Source organism: Drosophila nasuta, chromosome X, assembly GCF_023558535.2.
Source record: "Drosophila nasuta strain 15112-1781.00 chromosome X, ASM2355853v1, whole genome shotgun sequence".
Classification (NCBI taxonomy): domain Eukaryota; kingdom Metazoa; phylum Arthropoda; class Insecta; order Diptera; family Drosophilidae; genus Drosophila; species Drosophila nasuta.
The window spans coordinates 2,252,803-2,276,476 of record NC_083459.1 but is presented as its reverse complement, the minus strand read 5'-3'; the positions used below and the strand labels follow the sequence as shown (position 1 = coordinate 2,276,476).

The 23,674-nt window shown below is 37.7% G+C and overlaps 2 protein-coding genes across 3 annotated transcripts; both read right to left on the bottom strand.

Annotated features, from left to right (window-relative positions):
- Positions 1 to 4,076: 4,076 nt before the first annotated feature.
- LOC132796012 (uncharacterized) lies at positions 4,077 to 5,184 on the bottom strand. Its single transcript, XM_060807023.1, has 2 exons — positions 4,823 to 5,184; positions 4,077 to 4,766 (listed from the first exon to the last, which is right to left on the bottom strand). The coding sequence occupies exons 1-2, from the start codon at positions 5,105 to 5,107 to the stop codon at positions 4,137 to 4,139; spliced, it is 915 nt and encodes a 304-aa protein (XP_060663006.1). The 5' UTR covers positions 5,108 to 5,184; the 3' UTR covers positions 4,077 to 4,136.
- A 1,385-nt stretch (positions 5,185 to 6,569) lies between these two features.
- Positions 6,570 to 20,037, bottom strand: LOC132796763 (homeobox protein unc-4). Of its 2 annotated transcripts, XM_060808033.1 has the most exons (4): positions 18,554 to 20,033; positions 9,526 to 9,704; positions 9,300 to 9,439; positions 6,570 to 8,218 (listed from the first exon to the last, which is right to left on the bottom strand). In XM_060808033.1, the coding sequence occupies exons 1-4, from the start codon at positions 19,509 to 19,511 to the stop codon at positions 7,480 to 7,482; spliced, it is 2,016 nt and encodes a 671-aa protein (XP_060664016.1). In that variant the 5' UTR covers positions 19,512 to 20,033; the 3' UTR covers positions 6,570 to 7,479. The 2 variants fall into 2 exon arrangements, with proteins under 2 accessions (XP_060664016.1, XP_060664017.1); XM_060808034.1 differs by lacking the exon at positions 6,570 to 8,218 and having other exon boundaries at positions 9,306 to 9,443; positions 18,554 to 20,037.
- Between the last annotated feature and the right edge of the window lie 3,637 nt (positions 20,038 to 23,674).

Below are 23,674 nucleotides of genomic sequence, written 5' to 3'. Positions count from 1 at the left end.
AAAAGGAACCACAACTCACAGCGATCTCAAGTCGAAGTCGAAGACGAAATCGAAGTCCGAGCTCGAGTCCAAGTCAAAGTTGGTTAAGAGAGCGGCAAACACCAAAATGCCCATAATTATGACAATCAGTTGTTATCGTTATTGTTGTTGTTGTTGTTCTCGTTGTTGTTGGCCGTGTTGCTGTTGCTGTTGCTATTGTTGTTGCCATGTTTATGATGAAGCGTTAATCCGCATTGTTGCTACGTTGTTATTCAGTTGTTGGCTTAAGAATCTGTTACAGAAAACTTAAAAGCGTCGCTTTAATAACTTTATTGATTTCGATTAAGCGCTATAACGTAGGGTGCAACATCGGGCATATCGATGTCGCCTATCAACTTGAGACAGCACTTTATTATCCCCAATTTTACTAGATTTTTGAATAAACTCTTGAAGAGTGGATTGTCAATGAAATCATGCAAGTAATTTGACTTCAAGTAAGTTGTAAACATTTTTATAGATACAACATTTTTTCATCCGCTACTTGCTATGGCAAAAAAATACGGCTGTCGCTGTGGGGACTTATTTGCTGTGGTCGACAATTTGGTATATTTTGCACTATGTGGTATATTTTAGTATCTTGATAAACAAAATATAGAGGCTGGTATATTTTTGCATTTGAATGCGTTGTTTTCATTCAAAATTCTTGGTATATTTCGCACATTTTAATATATTAATATACCAAATATAGGGTTTGGTATTTTTTGTTATATTTTTTTTTCTTCTGTGGAATGTTTTGCTTTTATTCAAAATGGATAAAGGTCCAGCGAGCACATTCGACTCTAGCTTTCTATCTTAATTCTGTAATTGTTTTTTAGCTTTATAATAACGCATTAATAACAATTAATATAATACATTTCAATGTTTAAATAAAGAATCTACAGAATTAATTTGAATATTTTATAATTAATGTAAATCTTAATTTTTAAATGGTATTCATATTAAATGTAGGATTTTGGATTGCTTTGTAAAATTTTTCGTAAAATTAACGAAATTAAATTTAAAGATTTGTGTGCACGCTCATTTTATTTTTAGATTTATAATTACAATTATAAGATTAATACATCAAATTTAAAGTTGAAAAAAAAAATATAAATATAGATAAACATTATTTTAATTTAATCTTACTTCTTTGATATACTACATATGTTACTACTACTTCTATAGCAATTATAGAAGTTTTGTTGTTCTGTGTGATTCAAAAATAAGTCAACAATGTTTAGTGTTGGTAAAATCTTCTATTCAGAACAAATTGTTTTTTTTTTTGCTATGAAACAGATTTGAGTGTCGTGTTTGCCGATTGTAGGGCACAGCCAATAAACAATAATTCATGAACAATAAGGCAAACAAAAATATATTTTGAGCTCTATAAAAAGTCATTTACAATGCCCAAACTCAGGCACACACACACTCACACATACAAATACTGACAGATGCAGATAGACGAAGAGTTCGAGATACAGATACAAATACACGAGACGAAGACGAAGACGAAGCTGAAAAGGTGAATCCGTAAAATTATGAGCCAAAGCAGAGTCTGTTCTTTGTTGTTGCTGCTGTTGCTGTTGTTGCTGTATGGTCAAGAGACTTAAAGAGGCAATCGAAAAGGCAAGAGAAAAAAGAAGAAGGAAAATAATAATAATAATTTAATGAAAAACGTGTGAAGAATAGTTAAAAGCGACCAATTTGATTTGCATCGAAAAGTAATTGAGCCACAAAAGTTATGGACGCGCGACGGGGGCACACGACCACGAAGCGAATGGGTGAATGAAGAGCACAACAACTTTAAGTGAGGAGAAGAGAGAGGGAGTGGAATGGAGAAGAAGTGGAGCGAGAGCGAGAGGCAAATGCGAGCCAGAACAAAAAAAAAGGGGCAGCTGAAACTGAAGGCAGCTGAAAGCTGCTCGAGAAACCTACAAATACACGCACACTCGTTCCCTCTCTCTCTCTCTCTCTCTCTAGGTCTCGCAGAGAAAATCTTTCAAATCATGCACAATTATTAAAATACATAAACGTAATAATCATATCAACAGGGCAGCATCGACACAGCCACAAAAGGGGGGCAGCAAACACGCGGAATCATTAACAGCATGCAGCAGCGGCACAAACAATAACAACACCAACAGCAACAACAACAACAACAACAACAACAACAATGAGAGCACGAACAACAACAAAAACAACAACAACAACAATAGCAGCGACAGCAACAAGCAAAGCGCGAACACTGAAAAATTAATAAGCAATAAAATTGCCATGAAATGAACTCCACAAATTCCCATGAAAGCGCTTGCCGCAGTCAACGTCAACGTCAGCGTCGACGTCGACGTCACGCTGTGTAGCAGCAAAGGCAACAGCAACAACAACACCAACGACAACCAGTTAAACTAACCGGGCTTAAAGTTTAAACGGTTAATTGTGCCATACCGCAACTTGGGCCCAAAACTGTATGCAAATTCAATTGCCACTCTTTTGTGTGACGTTGTCGCTGTCGCTGTCACTGTAGCTGTTGTGTTTGTTGCATGCCACATTCATTGAGTGGCACCTTTAGCCAAAGCCGCAAAGCGGCTCCGCTCAGCCTGCCGATCAGCTGCGATTTACGATTCAGACAGCACGCGCGCCTTTTCCAAGCTCACAATTCTTGCTGGCATTGATCTCCTAACTACTTTCAAATTTCTTCTTTTTGGCGAAATATATATATATATATATATATATTATATATATATATAATTAGATTAGAAAAATAGGAAAGATAAAAAAAATAATATATGTTGGAAAGCGGAAAGGATTATTATCGAGACAATGAAGAGAAGTTCTCGTGTTGTTCTCCAATGAGTTTTTGTAAATTTCATAAATATGTTCAAATATCTGTTAATCCAGATTCTCTGGATTCTTTACTTTAAAGATTATCTGACAAGACACCACAGAATCTGCCATCCAAAATCATTTCAAAATATATATCAATTATAAATAGTTAATATGTTCAATTCCTGTTTTTTTATAATATGGCAATAGTTTTAGTCTTCAATATAAATGTTGTAAATATATAATTAGTAAAAGTTGATAATACATAGATTCTAATTAGCTTCTCGATATAACAAGTGAATATTAATTATACCAAATTAATTTACTGAAAAAATCATTAATATTACCTAAGGCTATATTTGGTATATCGATATACTTTTACATTTCAAATATACCAAAAATATACATCCCAAAAATCGTGACTCTAGCTTCAGAATTCGTTTATTTCTTGGATTTACATCTTCAACAAACTTAATTTGCGCACAATTACAATTAACCCGTATAAAAAAGTTGCAGAATTTGCTGCAAATTCAATAGTTTTAAAAAATGTAGAACATGTTTCCAGTTTAGACTGATATAAATATTGATAATTTGCAAGCGACTTAAAACTAAATCCTTAAAATAATATTTAAAAAAACTACTTCAAATATATTGAAGGCAATATTTCGAATCTTGATGAAGTACTACGTTCGAAATATACCATAGAGGTCAAGATATACCAGATTTCCAATCAAAACAGCTAAGACCTGATTGCAGTAGACGTAATTTGCCATACAGAGTGATTTCTTAAATAACTTCTACCATTTTTATCCAATCACAATAAAGTTATAAAGGAATCATAATCTTGAAGCTCGAGTCGCTAATATAGTAAAGTAAGTATGTTACTATATTCGATCTTTGTAGTATTTCGGGAGCGGAAGTAGGCGTCCAAATATTCGAAATAAACTTGATTTTCGTGCAAACATTACAATTTTAACAATTATAGTCTCTCCTAATTGTTCTTACGGACAGACGGACATGACGTGATCGTCTCGGCTGATAACGCCGATCAAGAATATAATTGCTTTAAAGGGTCGGAGATGCCTCCTTATGCCTGGTACATACATTTCCTGCGAGCACAATGTTATAATACCCTTCTACCCTATGGGTGGCGGGTATAAAAATACAAATCTAATGCTACAATAATCAATAGTAATATATCGAATTAATCGAAGCTCAATTATAATAAAGAAGAGTTCACTTAAATTAGAATTTATTAAAATGCATTCAAGCAAATAAAAACAGTCGAAAATGTATTAAATAACTAATGGATCTGTAAATTGCCAACGACTGAAGTACTCTTGATCCTTAGGGGCATTTATTGACATAATATTGTTTGCTTTTTTCAGTCCAATTGATCCTAACATCGATCCACGTTTTGATACATACACGTTTGGATTATCTCCTATATTTTTCAAAGCAAACAAAAAATTTAGTTTTGGACAGGAATGACTTTTTTTCATGGCTTTAAAATTTCCTATCTCTTTGGCCATTGTAATTTTACGATTTGATTCCACATTTTCTTCGGAATTCTCTGGATTATTTATAGTTTTGATGTTCTTATATTTTTTAAAATAGTAGGCAAAACGCGAATCTATTCTTTTTATTTTCTTTTCATCTTCAAAATTTCGTTTCTTTTTGTGATTTGTGTATTTAACCTTTGATTTCACATTTCTCAAAACTTGCTCCTCAAGAAGAGCATTAGGTGGCAACATATTGGTTGTATCCTCGGGTCCTGTATTTATTTCAGGGTTTTCAGAAATTTCGTTGGCTTTCATGTTTTTGTAGATTTCAAAATATTTGGTAAAATACGAATCTATTTTTGCGGCATATTTTTTCTTTTTAGCTGCTGAATATCGTTTCATTTCAGCGGCACGTTTAAGATTCTAAATTTTTAATAGATGTTAATGTATGGATGTATGAACGAATCTTTTACACTTACCACATTTTGATTTCGAGGCACGATCCATGGTATTGCACTCGCTCCCGATGGAAATCGTAGATTTTGTCGAAAGGCAAACGACGATCCACATCGCACCAATACTTCCAAAAAAGTTAAATTATATAGAGACTGCCTAACAAGCAAATCTTTATCACTTCTGTCGTACACCACATGATCGCAGATCTTCTTTTCGTACACCAAACCATCAGGTGCTGTGTTCTGTAGTTCAACGATCGCGTTCATAACACTAACGTTGATCTCGGTGGGTATTCCGAAGTTGTCCATAATGAAATCTGAATGTGAATTTTTGAATGTGTGCTTATGAGTTTAGCGATGACACTAAAATATAATACAAATGTAACTTTGACTTGGCTTTCAGCTTGACTACTTGATTAATACATTTTGTAAAGAGAAGTAAATCGAGTAGCAGTATAAAAACAAGTAAGAAATTTATAGTCGAATGTGGTCGACTGTGAGATACCCGCTATCCTTTTTAAATAAAAGCAAAATAGTGCGGTATTATTCTTAAAATATATCAAATTAATGTACGGTAAAAGTACTATAAGAAATATACCAAAGGCCACATTTCGCTACATATTTTTTGTTAATTTGAGGGGCGGAAACGGGCGTTTCAAAAATTTGAAACTAACTTGATCCGCATGCAAAAATAAAAAATTATAGCTTTATCTTGTATAATCTCTGAGATCTAGGTGCTCATACGGACAGACAGACAGACGCACATGGCGAGATCGTTGTTGACGCTGATCAAGAATATATATACTTTATAGGGTCGGAGGTGCCTCCTTATGCCTGGTACATACAATTCCAGCCGGCACAAATTCATAATACGCTTCCCTATCGGAAGCGGATATAAAAATATTCTATAAAAAATAAATTAAAAATAGAAAACAAATCATAAAATAATATATCATATCATACATATCGTAATTTTCATTGTAGTCTTTTTCGCTAAGATAATAATTTTCCAATATTCCAATATGTAAATATTCCAATTTACAATTAAATAAGTTAGTACAAAAAAGTAAGTCGAAAGGTCAATAAAGTAAATTTATTAAATTTTAAATGAATTTAAACTTACCATATTTTTGTAACCACAACTCTGGATGTAAAATAAATAAATAAATGGATCGAACAAATCGGAATGTCGCTGAAATAAATACTATCAAATTATATAAATGGCCTGAACAGACAATCATTAAAATATCATCAAATGCAGATAAATTATTTTGTTTATGGTGTAAACTGGTTAAAAGAAGTGCATAAAATTATTAAGTGTATTTTTTTAGGGTATTCCGCTAAAAACAAGCTTTAAAAATGAAGAGCAATTATGTTGGAGATATTTTGAAGATTTCTATTTTGATTTCGTCCGCTTGATGTGTTCGTCAAATTGATGCCAAACACTTTTGATTTCCGTTTTTACAGCTGGCAATTGATTTGTTTATTCATATTTTTATGATCTATGCGGAATCGCATTCGCACACGATTTTTTGAATAGCACGCATAAAAATCTCAAAATAAAGTCAACCCATTAACACGGCATTTGAACGAGAGTTCTCAACCCATTCTCGAGGCCCTAAAGAGCAGCTCAAAAGAGACTCATTTATGCGTGATATTATTTTTTGATGCCATTTAAATTGTTGTCTATTGAACGCCACAAAAAATGTTGTTGGCCATTCTATTTGAACCTAAATAAAAACAAACATCTTGAGAGTATTTTTTTGCTGTTTACATTTCGTTTTTATTTTTGTTGGACAATATTTTGCTTCATTTTTGTTTTTGTTTTTGTTTTTGTTTTTTTTTCCATAATTTGTTTTGGTTTTTTAAATACAATATATGTTCTTTGCATTCTATTTGTAATATTTTTTCCGTGTGTCGCATATTTTTGCGTTATATGTTATATGTTTCTTCTTTATCGTCTCCGTCGCCGACAATTTCATTCACAAGACCAAAAAAAAAATCGCTTAAGTTTGTAATTTTTGTTATTCTGCTGTTTCTGTTTCTGTTTCTGCTTCTGCTGTTTTTACTTTTTTGCTCTTTTTTTGCTAGTTTAAATTACATTTTTACACTCACTCACAAACACACACACACACACACTCGCACACTCAGTCATACGGCACAAAAAAAACTTATATCGTATTTTTTATATTTATTATTATATTTATCGTAAGTTTTACCATTTCTTATAAGCATTGCTTTGCGTTTAAAAATTATACTTCTAAAAAAAAACCAAAAAAAAAATCTATATAATAGGTGCTTAAAAATAGAAAAAAAATGCAAAACTACGGGCTAATTTTAGTCTCTCTTGGAACAATAAAAATTACAAAAAAAAAAAAAAATACACTGGAATAAATAAAATCACTTAGCTATAATTAAGCTCGGAGCCGATAAGGATAAAGAAAATACAAAAATGGGAAAAGGGACAACAAATGCTTACAATAGATTGATTATATTTTGAGATAAGTACAGTTTAAGAAAAAGGAACCCGAATAAAATAAACACGAAATGAGCAAAAAACATTTAGGAACTCATAATTCAAATGACAAGGAAATAAGAGACAAACCGCGCAATCCGGATCCGGATCCGGATCCGGATCTAAGGAATTAAGCTGAGCTGATCAACTGGTGATGGGGGATGCCTCACGTATTGTTGAACAGCAGCGACTCGATGCTGAACGGATTGCTGCGTCGCATGCTGATCGGCGAGGTCTGATGCACAAGGTTCGCAGCAGCTGCCACAGCGGCAGCCGTTGCCGTCGCTGCCACCGCGCTGTGATGCTGTGTGTTCTGCAGGTTGAGTTGATGGAACGCCTTGGCCGGAAAGAGCAGCGCCTTGGGTGATCCCGACTCGCCGCGCATTCCAACCGCCGCCGCCGCCGCCTCTCGCACATCATCCGCTTCACCGCCATCGCTTGGCTCGCCACCGTGCATATAACCCCCGGAACCGCCGTTGCCCCCACCCACTCCGCCAGCCCCATTGCTGGCGCTGGTGTGGAGCGTCGAGGGTGGCGCCGCCGAGCTGGGGCTGCCCAGACTGCCGCCGCCGCCAATGTAGCTGCCGGCTCTAGAGCTGTCGCCATCGCCATCGAGTCCGCCGCAGTGCTGGAGGCCATGATGACCACCTCCGCCGCCGCCACCGGCGCCGAGGCGAGCGGGACTCACGGCATCGCTGTCGAGCTCGTCGTCGCTGTCGGTGCCGCCGACAACATCGATCTGTATGCCATCGTCCTCCAGGTCGGAGTCGGAGAACGTGCCGTTCGCCTTGTGCTGTGATATGTACTCGGCCTTGAGGGCCTCCAGGTCAACGGTGATGCCCTTGGCCTGCAGCTTGCGCGCCTGCCGATCGATCGCCTTGGCCAGCTTCTTGCGTCGTCGCGCCCTGCAAAGGAGCCAAGAGCAAATGAAATATGCCAAGCACATGTTTAATAATGTGCCAATTAAAGGGGAAGTCTCTCTTTCCTATACCTTGTTTTGAACTAGTTTTACTATTTCAATGCTGCCAACTTATTCAAAATGGAAGTGGAATTTATTGCTTTTTATTTTGTTTATATATTTACCAAATTATTCCTTAATCATTTATTATCATTATTTCAAATACATAAAAAGGTGATTTTTTTTACTTTTTTTTAAATAATTAATTTTCACTCCCTTTCCCATTATCAAATTTCGGAACTGATTCAATGCTGCCAATTTGTTGAAAAATTCAAATGGAATTTATTGAATTTTATTTCGCTTGAATTTTTTTAATTTTCCGAATTTATTTCTCAATCACTTAATATTGTATTGTCAATACATAAATATTTGTTTTTATTTTTTAAGTAATTCCGGAAAATTACACAATCATTTAATATTGTATTGTTAAATATGTTTTACAGCGGTGTATATGTAACTGTAAGACTATACAAATATTTCCAACTGACAATTAAAAAAATAGCACCACTTTATTGCATTAAATTTAATACAATACTAATATATATTGTATAAAATATTAAGATAAATTAAAAGTAAAATTAGACAAATATATAGGAGCCTATTTTATTTTATGACATAGTTTTTTAGAGGAAGAATTTGAAACGGAGCTTGCTGATTATTAATTATTTACTCCCATTTTGATACACTCTCAATAAATAAAAAAGAGCTGCCAACTTGCTAATTTTCTTTATTTCCATTTATATACTAACATGAATTAAGTTTGTATAAAACCGGGCTGTCAATTTGTTAGATACAAATTCTTCTCTCCAATTTGAATACCAACATAAATTAACTTTGTCGAAATTCAACACTGTTAAACATAAATAGTTTTCACTCTCATTTTAATATGATGCTCACTAAAAATATCTTTTTAGAAATTCTATTGGCTGATTACTTATTATTTATCTATTTGGCCCACATAACAAAATATATCGCAAGTGCTGCCAACTTATTTGTATCAATTGACAAATGTGAAGCTGTCAACTTACCGTTCCTTGGCTTTGAGCTCGTTGGGAGGAATCGGTTCGCCGCTGCACGTCTGCGGCTGGGCATTGTGAGCTGGCCGACCGGGACCCTTTTTGGTGTGCTCACGCTTCCGCACCTTGGCACGTCGATTCTGGAACCATACCTATCTGGAACAAAGCGTATAATCTCAGCAAAGGTGCCAAAAGAGGGGCGACAAGGAAAGTGCCAAATGATTGCAACTAAACTCACCGCAACTCGCGATTCCTTGAGATCGAGACGCATGGCAAGCGCCTCGCGCATGAAGATATCCGGATAATGGCTGGCGGAGAAGGCGCGCTCCAGCTCCTCCAGCTGCCATGAGTTGAAGTTGGTGCGCGAGCGACGTCGCTTCGCCGCGCTGCTGTCGTCGTCACCATCGCCGGGAAACCCTGCGAATGGAATCAAAAAATAGTTTTTATTAATTAAAACAAATGAGGGTTAAGCAAAGGGAGCTAACTAACTACCAACTAACAATCTCCCAAGGGACTCCATATACGAACTGGGATTATACATATTATTATGCCTAATGACAAACGCTTTGTTAGCACACCAAAAGAGCCTTCATAATTAAGTGTTGGAGTGTAATTAAAATTAGGCAAAACAATGCACACACTCAGAACTCAGCTAGTGTTTGAAAACACTCGTGTAAAATACATTCGTGAAATGCATAAATATTCATAATCATATATTTCAATTACAACGCCCCCCAACAGACGTGGCTAATGTTCGATGCCAACCCCCTGACCAGTTACCCCTCTGCCCCTTCCCTATCACCCAACTTCTCTACACACACTGCTCGCTTGGTTTAAGCCAAATCCAATGGCCATATCCTGGCCTGCAGTTTTGCCGACGGCCAACAATAAAAACCAAAACAATTTAATTACGTTTCGACTATTTTGTGTGTTGTGTTGTTGGTTGTTGGTTGTTGGTTGTTGGGCAGGCAGGCTGGCTGGCTGGCAGGCTGGCTGGGAGGGGGCGTGGCAGTTGCTCCGAAACGCATGCAAAAGCTTTGCAATTTATCAAATTAACTGCGATCGGGCCAAAGAGGAGAATCGCCGAGAAATGCCGACAAAAGGCCAAAAAGGTGTTTTTGCGCTCGACTCCAACTCAAACTCCAGCTCCGACACAGTGCTGGCCATGCAAATAGAGTATCTTTGAGATAAATCATCTCAAGACAGAGAGTGAGAGGCGGAGGTAAGGTAAGGTAATAAATATTGATTAGCAGCTGTTAAATGCACGCACTATTCATACGAATGAGTGCATTCACTTGATGAATACCTTGGCCACGCATTTGCATATATGCGAACTCTAACTGTATTATAAATACCCGTAAATACATTCATTATGATATTCACTTTTGAGTCTGCCGTCGTTGCGCAAATGTGAATACGCTCTCTCATACATATTATTCATGCAACGATGAATACACCTCATGTGCATGCCGCATATTACCACTTTGTAAACACGAGTATCCTTTTCTATGCGGCACCTGAAGTTAAACCTGGCCCAAAAGTCCCGCCTCCTCTCATCCCTCCTCAGCTGAACTGGAGCACGCCCCTAATGAATGGTTAGTGCTGTTTGCTGTTAAGTGTATCTAATTATGCGGCAGGCGCTGTGTATGTTACGTTTCTTCCCGCTGCCGCTGCTGCGAAAAGCGACAAAAAACTCGTTTGTTTTAAACGACGCGACGTCGCCTCAACGGTCAGTGAATGAGTGTGAGAGTGTGTGAGTGTTTTAATAACTCAATAACAACGTCAAATACACAAGAATAATAGAGACATTAAGAGCAAAGCGACAAACAAAACGCTTTGGCCAGAGACCGAAGCCAAAAGGGCAGCGCATTGTTGCCACATTTCAGTGCGTATGCTTGAATGTGTGTGTGTGTGTGTGTGTGTGTGTGTGTGTGTGAGTGCGTTTCATAGGGCGTTCTTGCATGCACACAAAGTGCATTCAAATGACTTAATAATAACAGTCCACATTGAATGTGCGAGTATGAGTGCCAAAGCCACATAATTCATGCTATTCACTTGCCTTCCTTTTCACTCCCACTCTTGCTCTCTCTCTCTTTCTCTGTCGCACTCGCACAGTCGCTGCAAGGCGGTCTTTGGGATTTGTGATTTGTGCTGTGGCACAAAATGCAAACGATAATTGAAATTTATTATGATTATTGCGCCCACCGTGTGCCAAGTGCCATGTGCCATGTGCAGCAAGCAATGTGCAGCAAACGCTAGGTGGCAGCCCCCATCTGCAATTTGGCAACAGTGCAAAACGTTGCCCTAACCTCAAATGCAAGCCAAAGGCAAAGGCAAATCAAAGAAAAACGAGTTGTGTGCATGCCACAATCACATTCCGTGGCATGTTATGTTTCGTTTAGAGCGCGCGTCAGCTAAGCAATATAACAGTTATGGTTATTCTCCCTTTACCAAACGCCCCCAACCGCACCCTCTCTCTCTCTCTCTCTCCCTCTCTCTCTCCCTCTCTCTCTCCCTCTCTCTCTCTTACTTTCTTTCTCTCGCCACACTTAAGTCATAAAAATCGAGTCAAAGAAATGGCGAAAACAAGCGAGAACTCTCTTTGACCCGTCCAGGTTCAACTGAAATGCATGTTCTTGCCTCCTTTTATTACTATATTTTTTTTTCTTCTTGTGCTTGTTGTGTTTTTTCGTAGGTGTGTTTTGCCAGTTGTGGGGGTGGCTCAGGAATTGGTCCGGGGGTTCACAAATTGCCTTTTTTATGGGGCCAAAAACTTAATTGCAGGCAATTGTGAAATGTGTAGAACGAAACTTGAATCATGTTAATCAAAGCACGCCAATTGATTCGGGTATTCACATGCATTCACTTAAATCAGTTGAATAACGCACGTCCAGATTAAATCATTTCATGTTGGAGTTGCTAGTTCATAGCCCATGCATGGTGTTTATTCACTTTACTGTGTCCATATATTCACTTTACACTCGATTTTGGCTGTTATATTCAATTGGCATTCACTTGATTGATTTAAATAGCTAGATTCTAGGCTTTAACAACTCTATTTTATTACGCCTTAAATTTTTTTTAAAGTTTTTTGCAGCTTAAAAAAATTAATAAGAAGAATTTTTGTTCAGTTTTAATGTTTAATTATTTTTGAATATCAAGTTTACTTTTTGTAAACTTGAATTAATTATATTATGTTTTTTCTCACTTTTAATATGAACTCTATTCTTTAAATTCCTATAATCAAAATTCTTATAAATTCCTCAATAATCATATATTATATGTAGTTTGTAATTTAATAAACAACATTTTAAATAAGAATAATTTTTGTTAAAATTAAGTATTCAAACATGTTCGAGTTTAAAGCTATTTTCGTAAACTTGAATTACATATTAATTTCAAACTATTAGTTTTGGCATTGAAATATTTTCTTAGTTTTTGTCCAATTACAAATTTATATGTTGTTTATTTTTAAATCAATATATATCATTTGTCTTGTTAATTTTTGCATTATGTAAATTCACGTTTTATTAGCGTTATTCAATATATATGTATATATTTACATTTGGTTATCACTTTGTGTTAATCACTTTGTTAATTCAATTAGTGAAATCAATTTGAATCAGAGGTACAATATAGTATGTATACTATATTTTTGCTATTTTCTAGAAATAGTTTTGCGTTCTTGTCAATTATGTAATTTTAAGATTAGAATCATACATTTTAAAGTGAATTTTCTATGACTATTGCGCCATAATTAGAAATCTGCTCTTTTCCTGCTTGTTCCCTTTCATGCTTTATTCCTTTTCATGTCCATCAACCTAAGCTGAAAATTAAAGCGATTCTATGATGATGTGTGTGTTGTGATTGCAATTTTTAGGGGTCGTGGCAACCCTTTTGCTTGACACAAAAAGCTCATTATGAGACGGAAATGCTTAAAGAATTGAAATCAAATCTATTTGGCCAAAAAACGATTCATCATCATCTCATATCGGATCCGGGTTCTGGTTCTGATTCTGGTTGGTGTTCGTGTTCGTGTGTCGGGACGTGTCACGACCTGCACGAACACGTATCGTATGTCAGTTGTCAGATGGACCTGCTCTTTACAAGGCGGAAGTGCTGTTCTGTGTTGTGTTCCTTTACCTCATTTCAAATTCATTACGAGAAACAAATAGAACAACACTCACACACACTCTCGCACACACACACACGAGCGAAGAGAAACAAAATGGCGGGCGGCAAGTAAAAATCGCATGATAAATGATTTCGATCGTTTTATGACAGTTTCTTCATTTCCGGCGTGAAATGAGCAAAAAAGCTAAAAGAAAACGGAGCATGGCCATGTGACTGATGGCGATGCCCCCGTTAGCCCTTCCCACTTCCCCTCCTCCCATCCTCGCCTTTGCGAGTTCTACACCCCCGCACACCCCGCTTCGACGCTGCTTACAAGACTCTTTTTCGTTTTTTCGTTTCTTTTTTTTTTCAGTCTCTGTGACGCGCCGCAAAATGATTAATGAGCATTGGCAACGACACAAGCGAGCACTGGCAACTTATGCTTTCTCCCCTCCTCCCTCACTTCTCTATGTACAGCTATGACGAGCCCAAAACACCCACCAGCGGCAGCCACGCCCACACCAGAAGTGGGCGCCTACATTTGGGGACTTGCAGCAACTGCAACTTGCAACTTGCAACAGAGCGGCGACTATCTGCCATCGCGCGTTGGCTAATCAAATTGAATCAAATCAAATTAATAATTACTTTTTAAAATGGCGACGCAGGAAGTGGGCGCCCCCCCCCCCTCCCTCTCCACACTCACCGTCTCCCTCTCTCACAACTCTCTCCCTATGGAGCTGGCAATTAATTAAACGTTTCCCTCGTTGCAACTTCAACTTTCAGCGTTGTCTTTGGCTGCGACTGCGACTGCGGTTGCGGTTGCTTCTGCCGCGCGCCTTTTTAGCCACGCCCCGCACCAACGCCCCCAGTGCTGTGTGTGTGTGTGTGTGAGAGTGTTGCACACTCGACTCGGGTATCAGCGCATTGGATATATGCATTATGGCCATAATTACACCAACTAGCCATCATTTGTTAATGCTAATTGGCCAATGAGTCGTCGTCGCCGTCGCTGTTGCAGGAACGTGAGCGTGAGCGGGAATGGGAACGAGTCTTGGCCAAGCATTATTGGCCCGCTTTAGCCGCAATCAAAAAGCGCAGCTAACACAATTGTCCCGAATGAGCTCATCAATTTACGGGGGCCCAATGATTGCAGGCCAACAAATGCCATGGGCCAAGAAAGTGCCAGCCAGAGAGCCAGCAATGGCTGAAACTGATCCAATTGGAGCTGGGCAAACAGAGCGGCAATTATCGATAATAATAGTTATCGATTAATATGACGTCTACTTTATCAAATTTCCATAGAAAACGCCAACTAATGTCCCTGCATTTATCGACAAAAGGCAATAATACTATTTCTAGTAAACAATCGAGAGATGGAGAGAGAAAGTAGCAATTATCGATAGTATTAGATATTTGATTTGGCGAATTTGTAAACATGCCTCAAAGGCAATAAAGTATTTGAATTGAGAAATTTGTATACAGAACTCAAAGGCATAATAAATGTATTTATAAATGTATTATGTGCAGTTAAGCTTCTCATCTGTACTTAGTTTTCAATATTTTCGTGTGTTACTATCGATATCAACAGTAAAACGTTAGGTCTTTCTATGTGCAATTTAGTAGAAGTTATTTACTACAAGAAAATCAAACATCTGAAGTATGGATACTAAAATAAATCACATGAATACTAAAGTAAATCTCATTAAAGAGAAATATGTTAATCGCAACATGCGGATAATTTGTCAGTTAGTAAATTAACAAATTGAATTGTGATCGATAAGTGAAATTAATAGAACTTATCGAAAATACATGTGCCAAGGCGTAGCTGTAATTTTTGAAAAGTTTGTGACACCAACAAATCAAATATACACTTTTATGATATCATATATGTATGTATGTTGTATCGATATAATGAGGAACGTTTTATGGCTATAAAATGTGTGGAAATCGCACACGCCATATAAGTAAGTGTTAAACAATAATTGCAACAATAACACCAACATATTTATTATATGGTGTACAATATAATGCAAAGCTGTTTCAAAGCGTTGGCTTAATCCACACAAATTCGAGTTAAGATTAAACACGAACGAGCAACGAATGTATAACAATAGAAATATTCGAGATTCTTTTCAATGGAAATGAGACGTGGCCTAATGATGATCATGAATTTATTAGTTATGACGACTACTGTCAGCTAGAGGCTTGAGGCTTGAGCCTGAGATTCATATTCACATATTTACGCATTCACATGCTTATCAAGTGAATAGCGAGCGAAGTTCGATTATGATGCGACCTTCGTTGAGCTCACAGCCACATCTCACAGCAGGCAACGGTTTAGGTTCCCGGAATGATGCCCCGAAAAAGGGAGCGAGAGGGGAAGCAGCTACTTTGTATGCAAAAATCAATCGAACTTTACATAATAAACGATCGCTGATTAGCTAAATCAATAAATATGCTTTGTAGGTAGCAAAAGTCAAATGCGACTGGCAAAACTGACTGACAATCCGAAAGCATTTAGCACACGGCTAATTGAATGAATTAACATATTCACTCTATATACTCTCTCTCTCTCTGTCTCTCTTTTGTCTCTGATTATAAGCTTCTAGTTCTCTAGCTGGCTGGCGCTTTTAAGACTGACCTCTATGCAGTCGAATGCATTGAATGATAGCTCATTAGGCATGTGAACGATGATGATCATTCAATTCCAATTTGCACAGCCCAAAAATTAATACTGCCGATGGCCAAACAAATTGATTTCTGGGTCTTTCCAATCTTTAAAATGGCTCAAATTTCAAAGCGATGCGAATAGCAGATTCACAAGTTTGACATTAATGAATATATGAATATATATCGAGATATTCATTTCAATGGTAGCTAAGTGAATGAAGGTGTTAACTAAGAGTTTAGCATTCATTTCAAATCTACATGGTTGGGAACCTTTTTTTTTCTTTCTTAACATTTTAATCTGTGAACGATACAATTTCATGGAGCTCTCGAAATTGTTTAATATAGCTGAATAGATAAATTATTAAGCAATTTGTATTTGATGAAGCCTTTAATAAATTTATTTCCTTGATGTGTGACAATAGGCTAGCGCATAAATAGCTGAAAGCATTTTCGATTTGAACGCAAAACTTAACGGGTTCTCATTCATTTACTTTGTTGCAATTGTTTTTAATTCAGAGGTCGATTTTTATAAGTCATATAAACAGAAACTTAAAGGCAATTGATTATATCTTAAACTGCTTCTTCCTGTATTTTCTTGCCATCCTTTCATTTCAAAATATTCCTTAAGTTATTAAGAAGATTATTAATTATAACTTTTTTTATGAACTTAGTATCACAAATTTAAATTATTGCAGTTAGCATTGCATTAAGAAAGCCTAATAAAAGCTACTCTTTAGCTTGGATAATACATAGTTTATATAGTTTTAGCTTTATAACTATTGTTACTCAGTGTCTGAATAACAATGTGACGAAATATTTAAGAAAGTATAAATATACTTGATTTTTATCTCTATAATCAATGTACTGCGATATTTTTCCCTACCAGTTAAAGCAAAAATAAGCTTTCTTAGTAAGAATATTACATTATTTTGAATTCATTTTTTAAAGCCAACTCCAACAATACTTTTTATATAGCAAATATCTAATATACAATTACAAGTATGCTTAAAAAAGATTTCTTATCTTTTCCTATTTTTTTTCTCCAACTATTTTTTTAGTGAATTAAGACAAGTAAAAAATTTTATGCTCTAAAATCGAACTATATTTTTTTCTGGGATGTTCTTTATAATAAAGATATCTTATATTATATTTACTATACTAGATTTTTGGAGATATTATTCTTCCAAAAATAAAATATATTTAATGTTACAAATTTAGATCTTCTACTATACTGTCTAAAAAAATGCCTTCCTTCAAATATAAGTTATACTAATGAGTATAGAATTTACACTGAAATGTAAAACCAACTTCTGAATCCCTTAACAATTGTGTTCTGAATTCTTAAAATAAGAAGAACTAATTCTTAAAACTAAGAACATTATCAAAAAATGACATATTCTCAAAATAGGACCAAAAATAGTAGATTTAAGTTACAAATTTCTGTAATCCATAGAAATTTCTATCAAGGTTTTACCTAGCTTTCGTTCATAGCAATCTATGTTAAGAGATGAGGTCCTAGTCTCAAATTTTTCATGTTCTTGACGCAATTTTTAGACAAAAATTCTTAGTATTAGGACCAAAATCCCGATTTTGGAAAAAAATTGTATTTCGATTATATTTATCCAAATAGAAATATGCTTAATGGAAATTTCCTATAATTTTTACGAACATATTTATCGATATATACAATATACTTATATATATATATATCTTACTATATTTTGATGTGAAAATATTCTTGCAATAACTCTTTTTAAGTATGTCTCACAGATCTGCATCTAAATTTTTTTTTTTGTGACATTAAAATAGGAGTTGCTTGTTATAGATCTCTGGGATGAAAATATTCTTGTATTAAAAGTACACCACTTTTATAGGGTATTATAAAATGTGAAGTATATGATACATATCCAACTATTACTTGAAGCCATTCAACTATAGAAGAACACCCTTTCATCGTTTCTTTTTTGTCGTATGCCTCACACTTCGTTAGTTATATTTTCTAATCTTCAAATCTGTTCCTAATGTTAAGTATATGATACATATCCAACTATTACTTGAAGCCATTCAACTATAGAAGAACACCCTTTCATCGTTTCTTTTTTGTCGTATGCCTCACACTTCGTTAGTTATATTTTCTAATCTTCAAATCTGTTCCTAATGTGAAGTATATGATACATATCCAACTATTTCTTAAAGCCATTCAACTAGGAGTACGCTTAATATAGAAGAACACCCTTTCATCGTTTCTTTTTTGTCGTATGCCTCACACTTCGTTAGTTATATTTTCTAATCTTGTTCCTAATGTGAAGTATATGATACATATCCAAATATTACTTAAAGCCATTCAACTAGGAGTACGCTTAATATAGAATATCTCAAACACCTTTTCATCGTTTCTTTTTTGTCGTAGGCCTCACACTTCGTTAGTTATATCTTCTAATCTTCGAATCTGTTTCTAATTTAGAGCAATTGCTGACACTTACCGCCATCCTCGTTGGATCCCTCGCTCGGTGGTCCCGCCGGCGGCAAACTCTGTCGGTTGCCAATCATGAGGCGATGCTGTATGGTTGCCACGGTGCTGGCAACGGCAGCGACGGCCGTCGTCTGGGCGGCACTCACATTGCGCAGCGCCGCAGCGCTGAGGCCGGTGAGATTGGCGAAGGCATTGCTGGCATTGACCGCCGCCATTTGAGTGGCGGCCGCAGCCGCTGCCGCTGTGGTGGGATGTCCGCCGGCCGTCGCCTCGAAGCGCGGTCTGCCGAGGAAGGGGCCATTGGGGCCAAAGACGCCGGGCACGCCGAACTGCAAAAAGGGTCCCCAAGGCGGGACACGAACGCCGCCGGGCGCCAATTGGGCGGCTGCCGCATACAGCTGAAGTGCAGCCGTCGGATGCAATCCCTCCGACGGCATGTTGTTGCCGCTGCTGCAGTTGCTGTTGCTATTGCTGTTGCTGTTGCTATTGCTAGCGGTCGCTGTGGCTGTGGCTGCCGCGGCTGCTGCTGCTGCTGCGGCGGCGGCGGCTGCACTCAAACGTTGTTGTTGCTGCTGCAGTTGAGGCGGCGTGGCTGCCAAATGGCTATGCAGATGAGCGTGATTGTGATTGAGAGCGTGACTGTGAGCGTGATTATGATTGTGAGCGTGACTGTGACTCTGACTGTGACTCTGACTGTGACTCTGACTGTGACTCGAACTGGAGCTGTGAGTTGTCCTTTGACGCTTAATGTCCGTCGCCGTCTCTTGAATCTCTTGAGTCTCCTGCTTGAAGCTGAAGTTGTTGATGTTGTTGATGCTGTTGTTGTTGTTGTTGTTGTGGTTGAGATTGATGAGCTTCTTGCTCTCGCCAAGTGTGAGTGTTGCTGCGGTTGTTGATGTTGTGCTTGTTGTTGTCAGTGTTGTGGTAGTTTGTTGTTGTTGTTGTTGCTGTTGTTGCTCCAGTACCATTATGGCCCACTGTGCTGCTGTTGTTGCTGCTCAGGCCATGGAACGCCTTAGAGTTCTCAATCATATACGATTTATATAAGTTATATATGTATGTAGATGTTTGTTTATCGAGGATCACTTTATACACTCGCGCACTTTTGAACAACACTCGACTGGTGGGAGGTTGGTTGGTTGGGTGGTGTTGATAGTGTTGGTGGTGGGGGCGTTGTTTGTTTCGGGGGCGGGGTGACACACACGAATTTGCACACAGTGCCGCTTTTAGTTTTAACGTGCTCAAAAAAAATATTTGGATAGATATAAAGTTGTTGCTTTGCCGTCGGCCGGCAAAATGCACAATGCACAATGCACAGTGCAAAAAGAAAGCACACACTGCACACACCACAAAATTGTACACTGCACAAAAAGCACAGAGCGCGAACTTCACTTTTCACGCTTTCTATGTAACTGTGTGTGTGTGTGTGTGTGTCTGTCTGTATATATGTATTTATGTACGTGTGTGTGTGTGTGTGCGACAGGCAGCAACAGCAGACAGACGCAGACAACGCAAGCGCTCGCAATGAAAATTCAATTTGAACTGAGCGCCGATGACGACGCGCCAAGCGAGGAAACCAAAAGTCCCAACAAAACAAACCCAAACAGAACGGCAGCAAAAAAGCAACAACAACGTAGACGAAAACGTAGCAACAGCGCAGCGACGTCAACGTCAACGTCAACGTCGTCCAACCTGACTGCGCCCAACCAGAGAGCGAGAGCGCGCTCTCACCCCGCATAGCACAAGAAGAGAGCGAACGAACGAAGGAGCGAACAAGCGAGCGAGTGAGCGAGAGCGAGAGACTGGCAAGCAAGCCAGACAGTTTGTTCGGCTTCGGTTCGGCTCATGGCTTGAACCACCGCACCAATACCAATGCGCAGCAACGACAGCGACGTCGCACAGATTGTTGCCATGTTGTTGCGGTCGCCCTGTGTGTGTGTGTGTGTGTGTGTACGTGTGCGTGCGAGCGAGCTGGAAATTCATCAAAAAGCAACAACCACTTAATTTTTATATGCGCAGCGTCGCCTGTTTCAATTTTGATCAACTTGCTGCCGCCGCTGTCGACGTCGACGTCGTCCCAGGGTAATTCATTTAAAAGAAATGTGCTCGTCTCTCTGTCCACGTGTGTGTGTGTGTGTGCGAGTGTGGCCATTTTCAATATGGAGTCGCCTGGCCTGACTTGCCGCAGAAGTGCGAGCGAGACAAACAGCTAGCGTCTGGGCACTTTCATTGGCTGTCTGCAGCTTTATGAATACTGGGAATTTTGTGCAGCGACTTTTCGCTGAGGCGCCATTGCCAAAAACGACTTGAAGAGTTTTCAATTTTCTTTGCTGTGTATGTGTGTTTGTGTGAGTGTGTGTACAACTTTTCCAAGGGCGGAGTTATGCAGCATTTTTCAATTTGCGCCACATCAAATTATTATGCTCCACTCCTGCTGCTGCTGCTGCCAGCGTCGACGCAGCGTCAACGCGACGCAACGCAACGCAACGCAACGCAGTTGCCTCAGCTCTCAACGCATTTATCCATTCTGCCTCGCCCAATAACCATAAATGGCAATTTCGCCAGCGCCAAATAGAAAATGAAAATTCGTTAACAATTAATTAGCAAACGATTGAGCACTCTCCACTCTTCACTCTCCCCCTCAAATCCCAATTCCCCCAACTCTCCACTCCACAGCTAGCGGGCGAGAAATGCTAGAGAAACGCGTTCGTTTTGTGAGCGTTTTTCTTCTATGCTTGCGCCTTTCTTTGCGCTCTCTCAGTGTGTGCGTGTGTCTCAGTGTTTTTTATTTTCTGTTTTCAATTAAAATATCGACGCTGCAACCTGTGAGTGTGAGCGAGATGGCACTAGCTCAACAGCAGACACAACGGCGACCAATTTGCTTTTAATTTGTTAACATAAACGCCTCGTCCTGCTGCTGTTGCTGTTGCTGTTGCTGTTGCTGCTTCGACTCCAACTTCGGCAGCAGCTTCAAGTCATGTGTGTGTGTGTGTGTGTGTGTGTTGGTGTGTGTGGAATGCGCATGAATCATTCATTTTATTAGTGCTGTTTGCTGCGACGCCAACTGCGGCAGCATCCAAAGCGCCACTCCACTTAACCCAATTGGCCCCCACTTCAGCTTCCCTCTCTCTCCCGCGTCCACCTCTAAGGCTCTCTCTTTCTCGTTCTCGCTCTCGCTGCGGTCAGTCAACCAGGCAGGCAAGCAAAGCTCACTAAAAGCTGAGCAATCAATGTCATTGTTGCGGAGGCGTCTATAAAGCATGTTTTTTTCGTCATCCCCCTCCCCATAGGAATTGCCACACCCCCTCCGACCACCACCTCTCACTCCACTTTCAGTGCAGTTCCCTACCTCACCCCTCGTTGTGCAGTGTCAACTGTTTTGTTGGCAGCTTACTTAATTGCTCTGCTCTCTGCCATTTCCCCTCTTCTCCCACTCCCTCTCCCTCTCCCTTAACCTCCCCCCTCCTCACCATTCCTCCCTTGGGGTCACATGTGCGCCGTTGTTGCTCGGTGTTAATTTTATTAATGACATACAGCGCCAGTGGCCGACAATCTACACAAACCTGCCACGGCCCCTCCCCCCTATCACCCCTCTGGCAGCGACCAAATGACGAGCGTTGTTAATAAAATTTTCATGCGTACGAAAACTTAATTAATTCTGCTTCAGTTTGTTGCAAAAAAGTTTTCCTTTTTTTCCTCTTGTTTTTGTATTACGTTTTCCCTTTTGCTTTGCTTTGGCTCCAACAACAAAAATGGCAGCCGTCAGTTGCGGAGCGGGAGTAGGAGAAGGAGGGGGGAGTAGGTGGGGAAAAGCTTGGCTTAGCAAAGCGGAAGTTTTACCTTGTCAACCCGGCACTCCACTCTCTCCTCCCCTGTTGAGCTTTCCAGCGCCTTCAGCAAATCAAATGAATGAATTTTAATTATTTTTGTGGTAACCCTCCCCCTCAGACCCGTACCTCGCCCGTTGCTCGCCCCCACAAAGCTCATCCAACTGCATACCAAAAAGAGATAGAGAGACAGAGAAAGAGAGAAAGAGAGAAGAAAGAGAAGAGGAGAAACACACACACGGAAACAGCAGCTAGAGAGATGAAGAAAAGTTTTTGGTAAAGCGAAAAGTTTTTGGAGCAGGTAGCTTGAAAAGTTTTGCAGACAAGCCCGGAAACAGGAACACATGCCCCCGAGAGAGAGAGAGACTTTCCTGCATGCCACAAAAGCGGAAATAATATGAAAAATAATCGCAAACAACAACAACCAAAATAGGCAAGAGCAACAACACAAAATAGGAATACAGCAAAAAGGAAAGCACAATTGGGAATCATATCATTCTTGGACTATTGGATAATAATAATAATAATAAGGATAGTAATAGTAATAGTAATAATAATAATAATAATAATAATAATAATAATAATAATAATAATAATAATAATAATAATAATAATAATAATAATAATAATAATAATAATAATAATAATAATAATAATAATAATAATAATAATAATAATAATAATAATAATAATAATAATAATAATAATAATAATAATAATAATAATAATATAATAATAATAATAATAATAATAATAATAATAATAATAATAATAATATAATAATAATAATAATAATAATAATAATAATAATATATATATATATATATATATATATATATAATAATATATATATATATATATATATATATATATATATATATATATATATATATATATATATATATATATATATATATATATATATATATATATATATATATATATATATATATATATATATATATATATATATATATATATATATATATATATATAATAATATATATATATATATATATATAACTTTAATTTTCAAAACCAATTTACTACAGCTATTGCAGTCATTCAAATTTAATTTGGATTCAAGTTTGTTAAATTAAGAAATGCTTCATAAATAATATAGAAATATTTTCAATGAAAAAAATTTAGAAGCAACTATTGAAACTGGAAAGTTAATTTTAATAATTTTTATGATTAAGTGAATTATCACAACATTTGTAGTTTCCTTCGAATTATGTATTTTGTATAAATCAAATAAATATAGTTTGACAAAATGTTTATTGAATAATCAATTCTACGCTCAA

Excerpts from the sequence above, each read along its gene's own strand:
- LOC132796012 (XM_060807023.1), bottom strand. The coding sequence starts at position 5,107 with ATGGACAACTTCGGAATACCCACCGAGATCAACGTTAGTGTTATGAAC. Across the intron at positions 4,767-4,822 it reads TGCCTCGAAATCAAAATGTG|AATCTTAAACGTGCCGCTGA; the intron begins GTAAGTGTAAAA and ends TTAAAAATTTAG.
- LOC132796763 (XM_060808033.1), bottom strand. The coding sequence starts at position 19,511 with ATGGTACTGGAGCAACAACAGCAACAACAACAACAACAAACTACCACA. Across the intron at positions 9,705-18,553 it reads GGGATCCAACGAGGATGGCG|GGTTTCCCGGCGATGGTGAC; the intron begins GTAAGTGTCAGC and ends TTCCATTCGCAG. Across the intron at positions 8,219-9,299 it reads GAGCTCAAAGCCAAGGAACG|GGCGCGACGACGCAAGAAGC; the intron begins GTAAGTTGACAG and ends GCTCCTTTGCAG.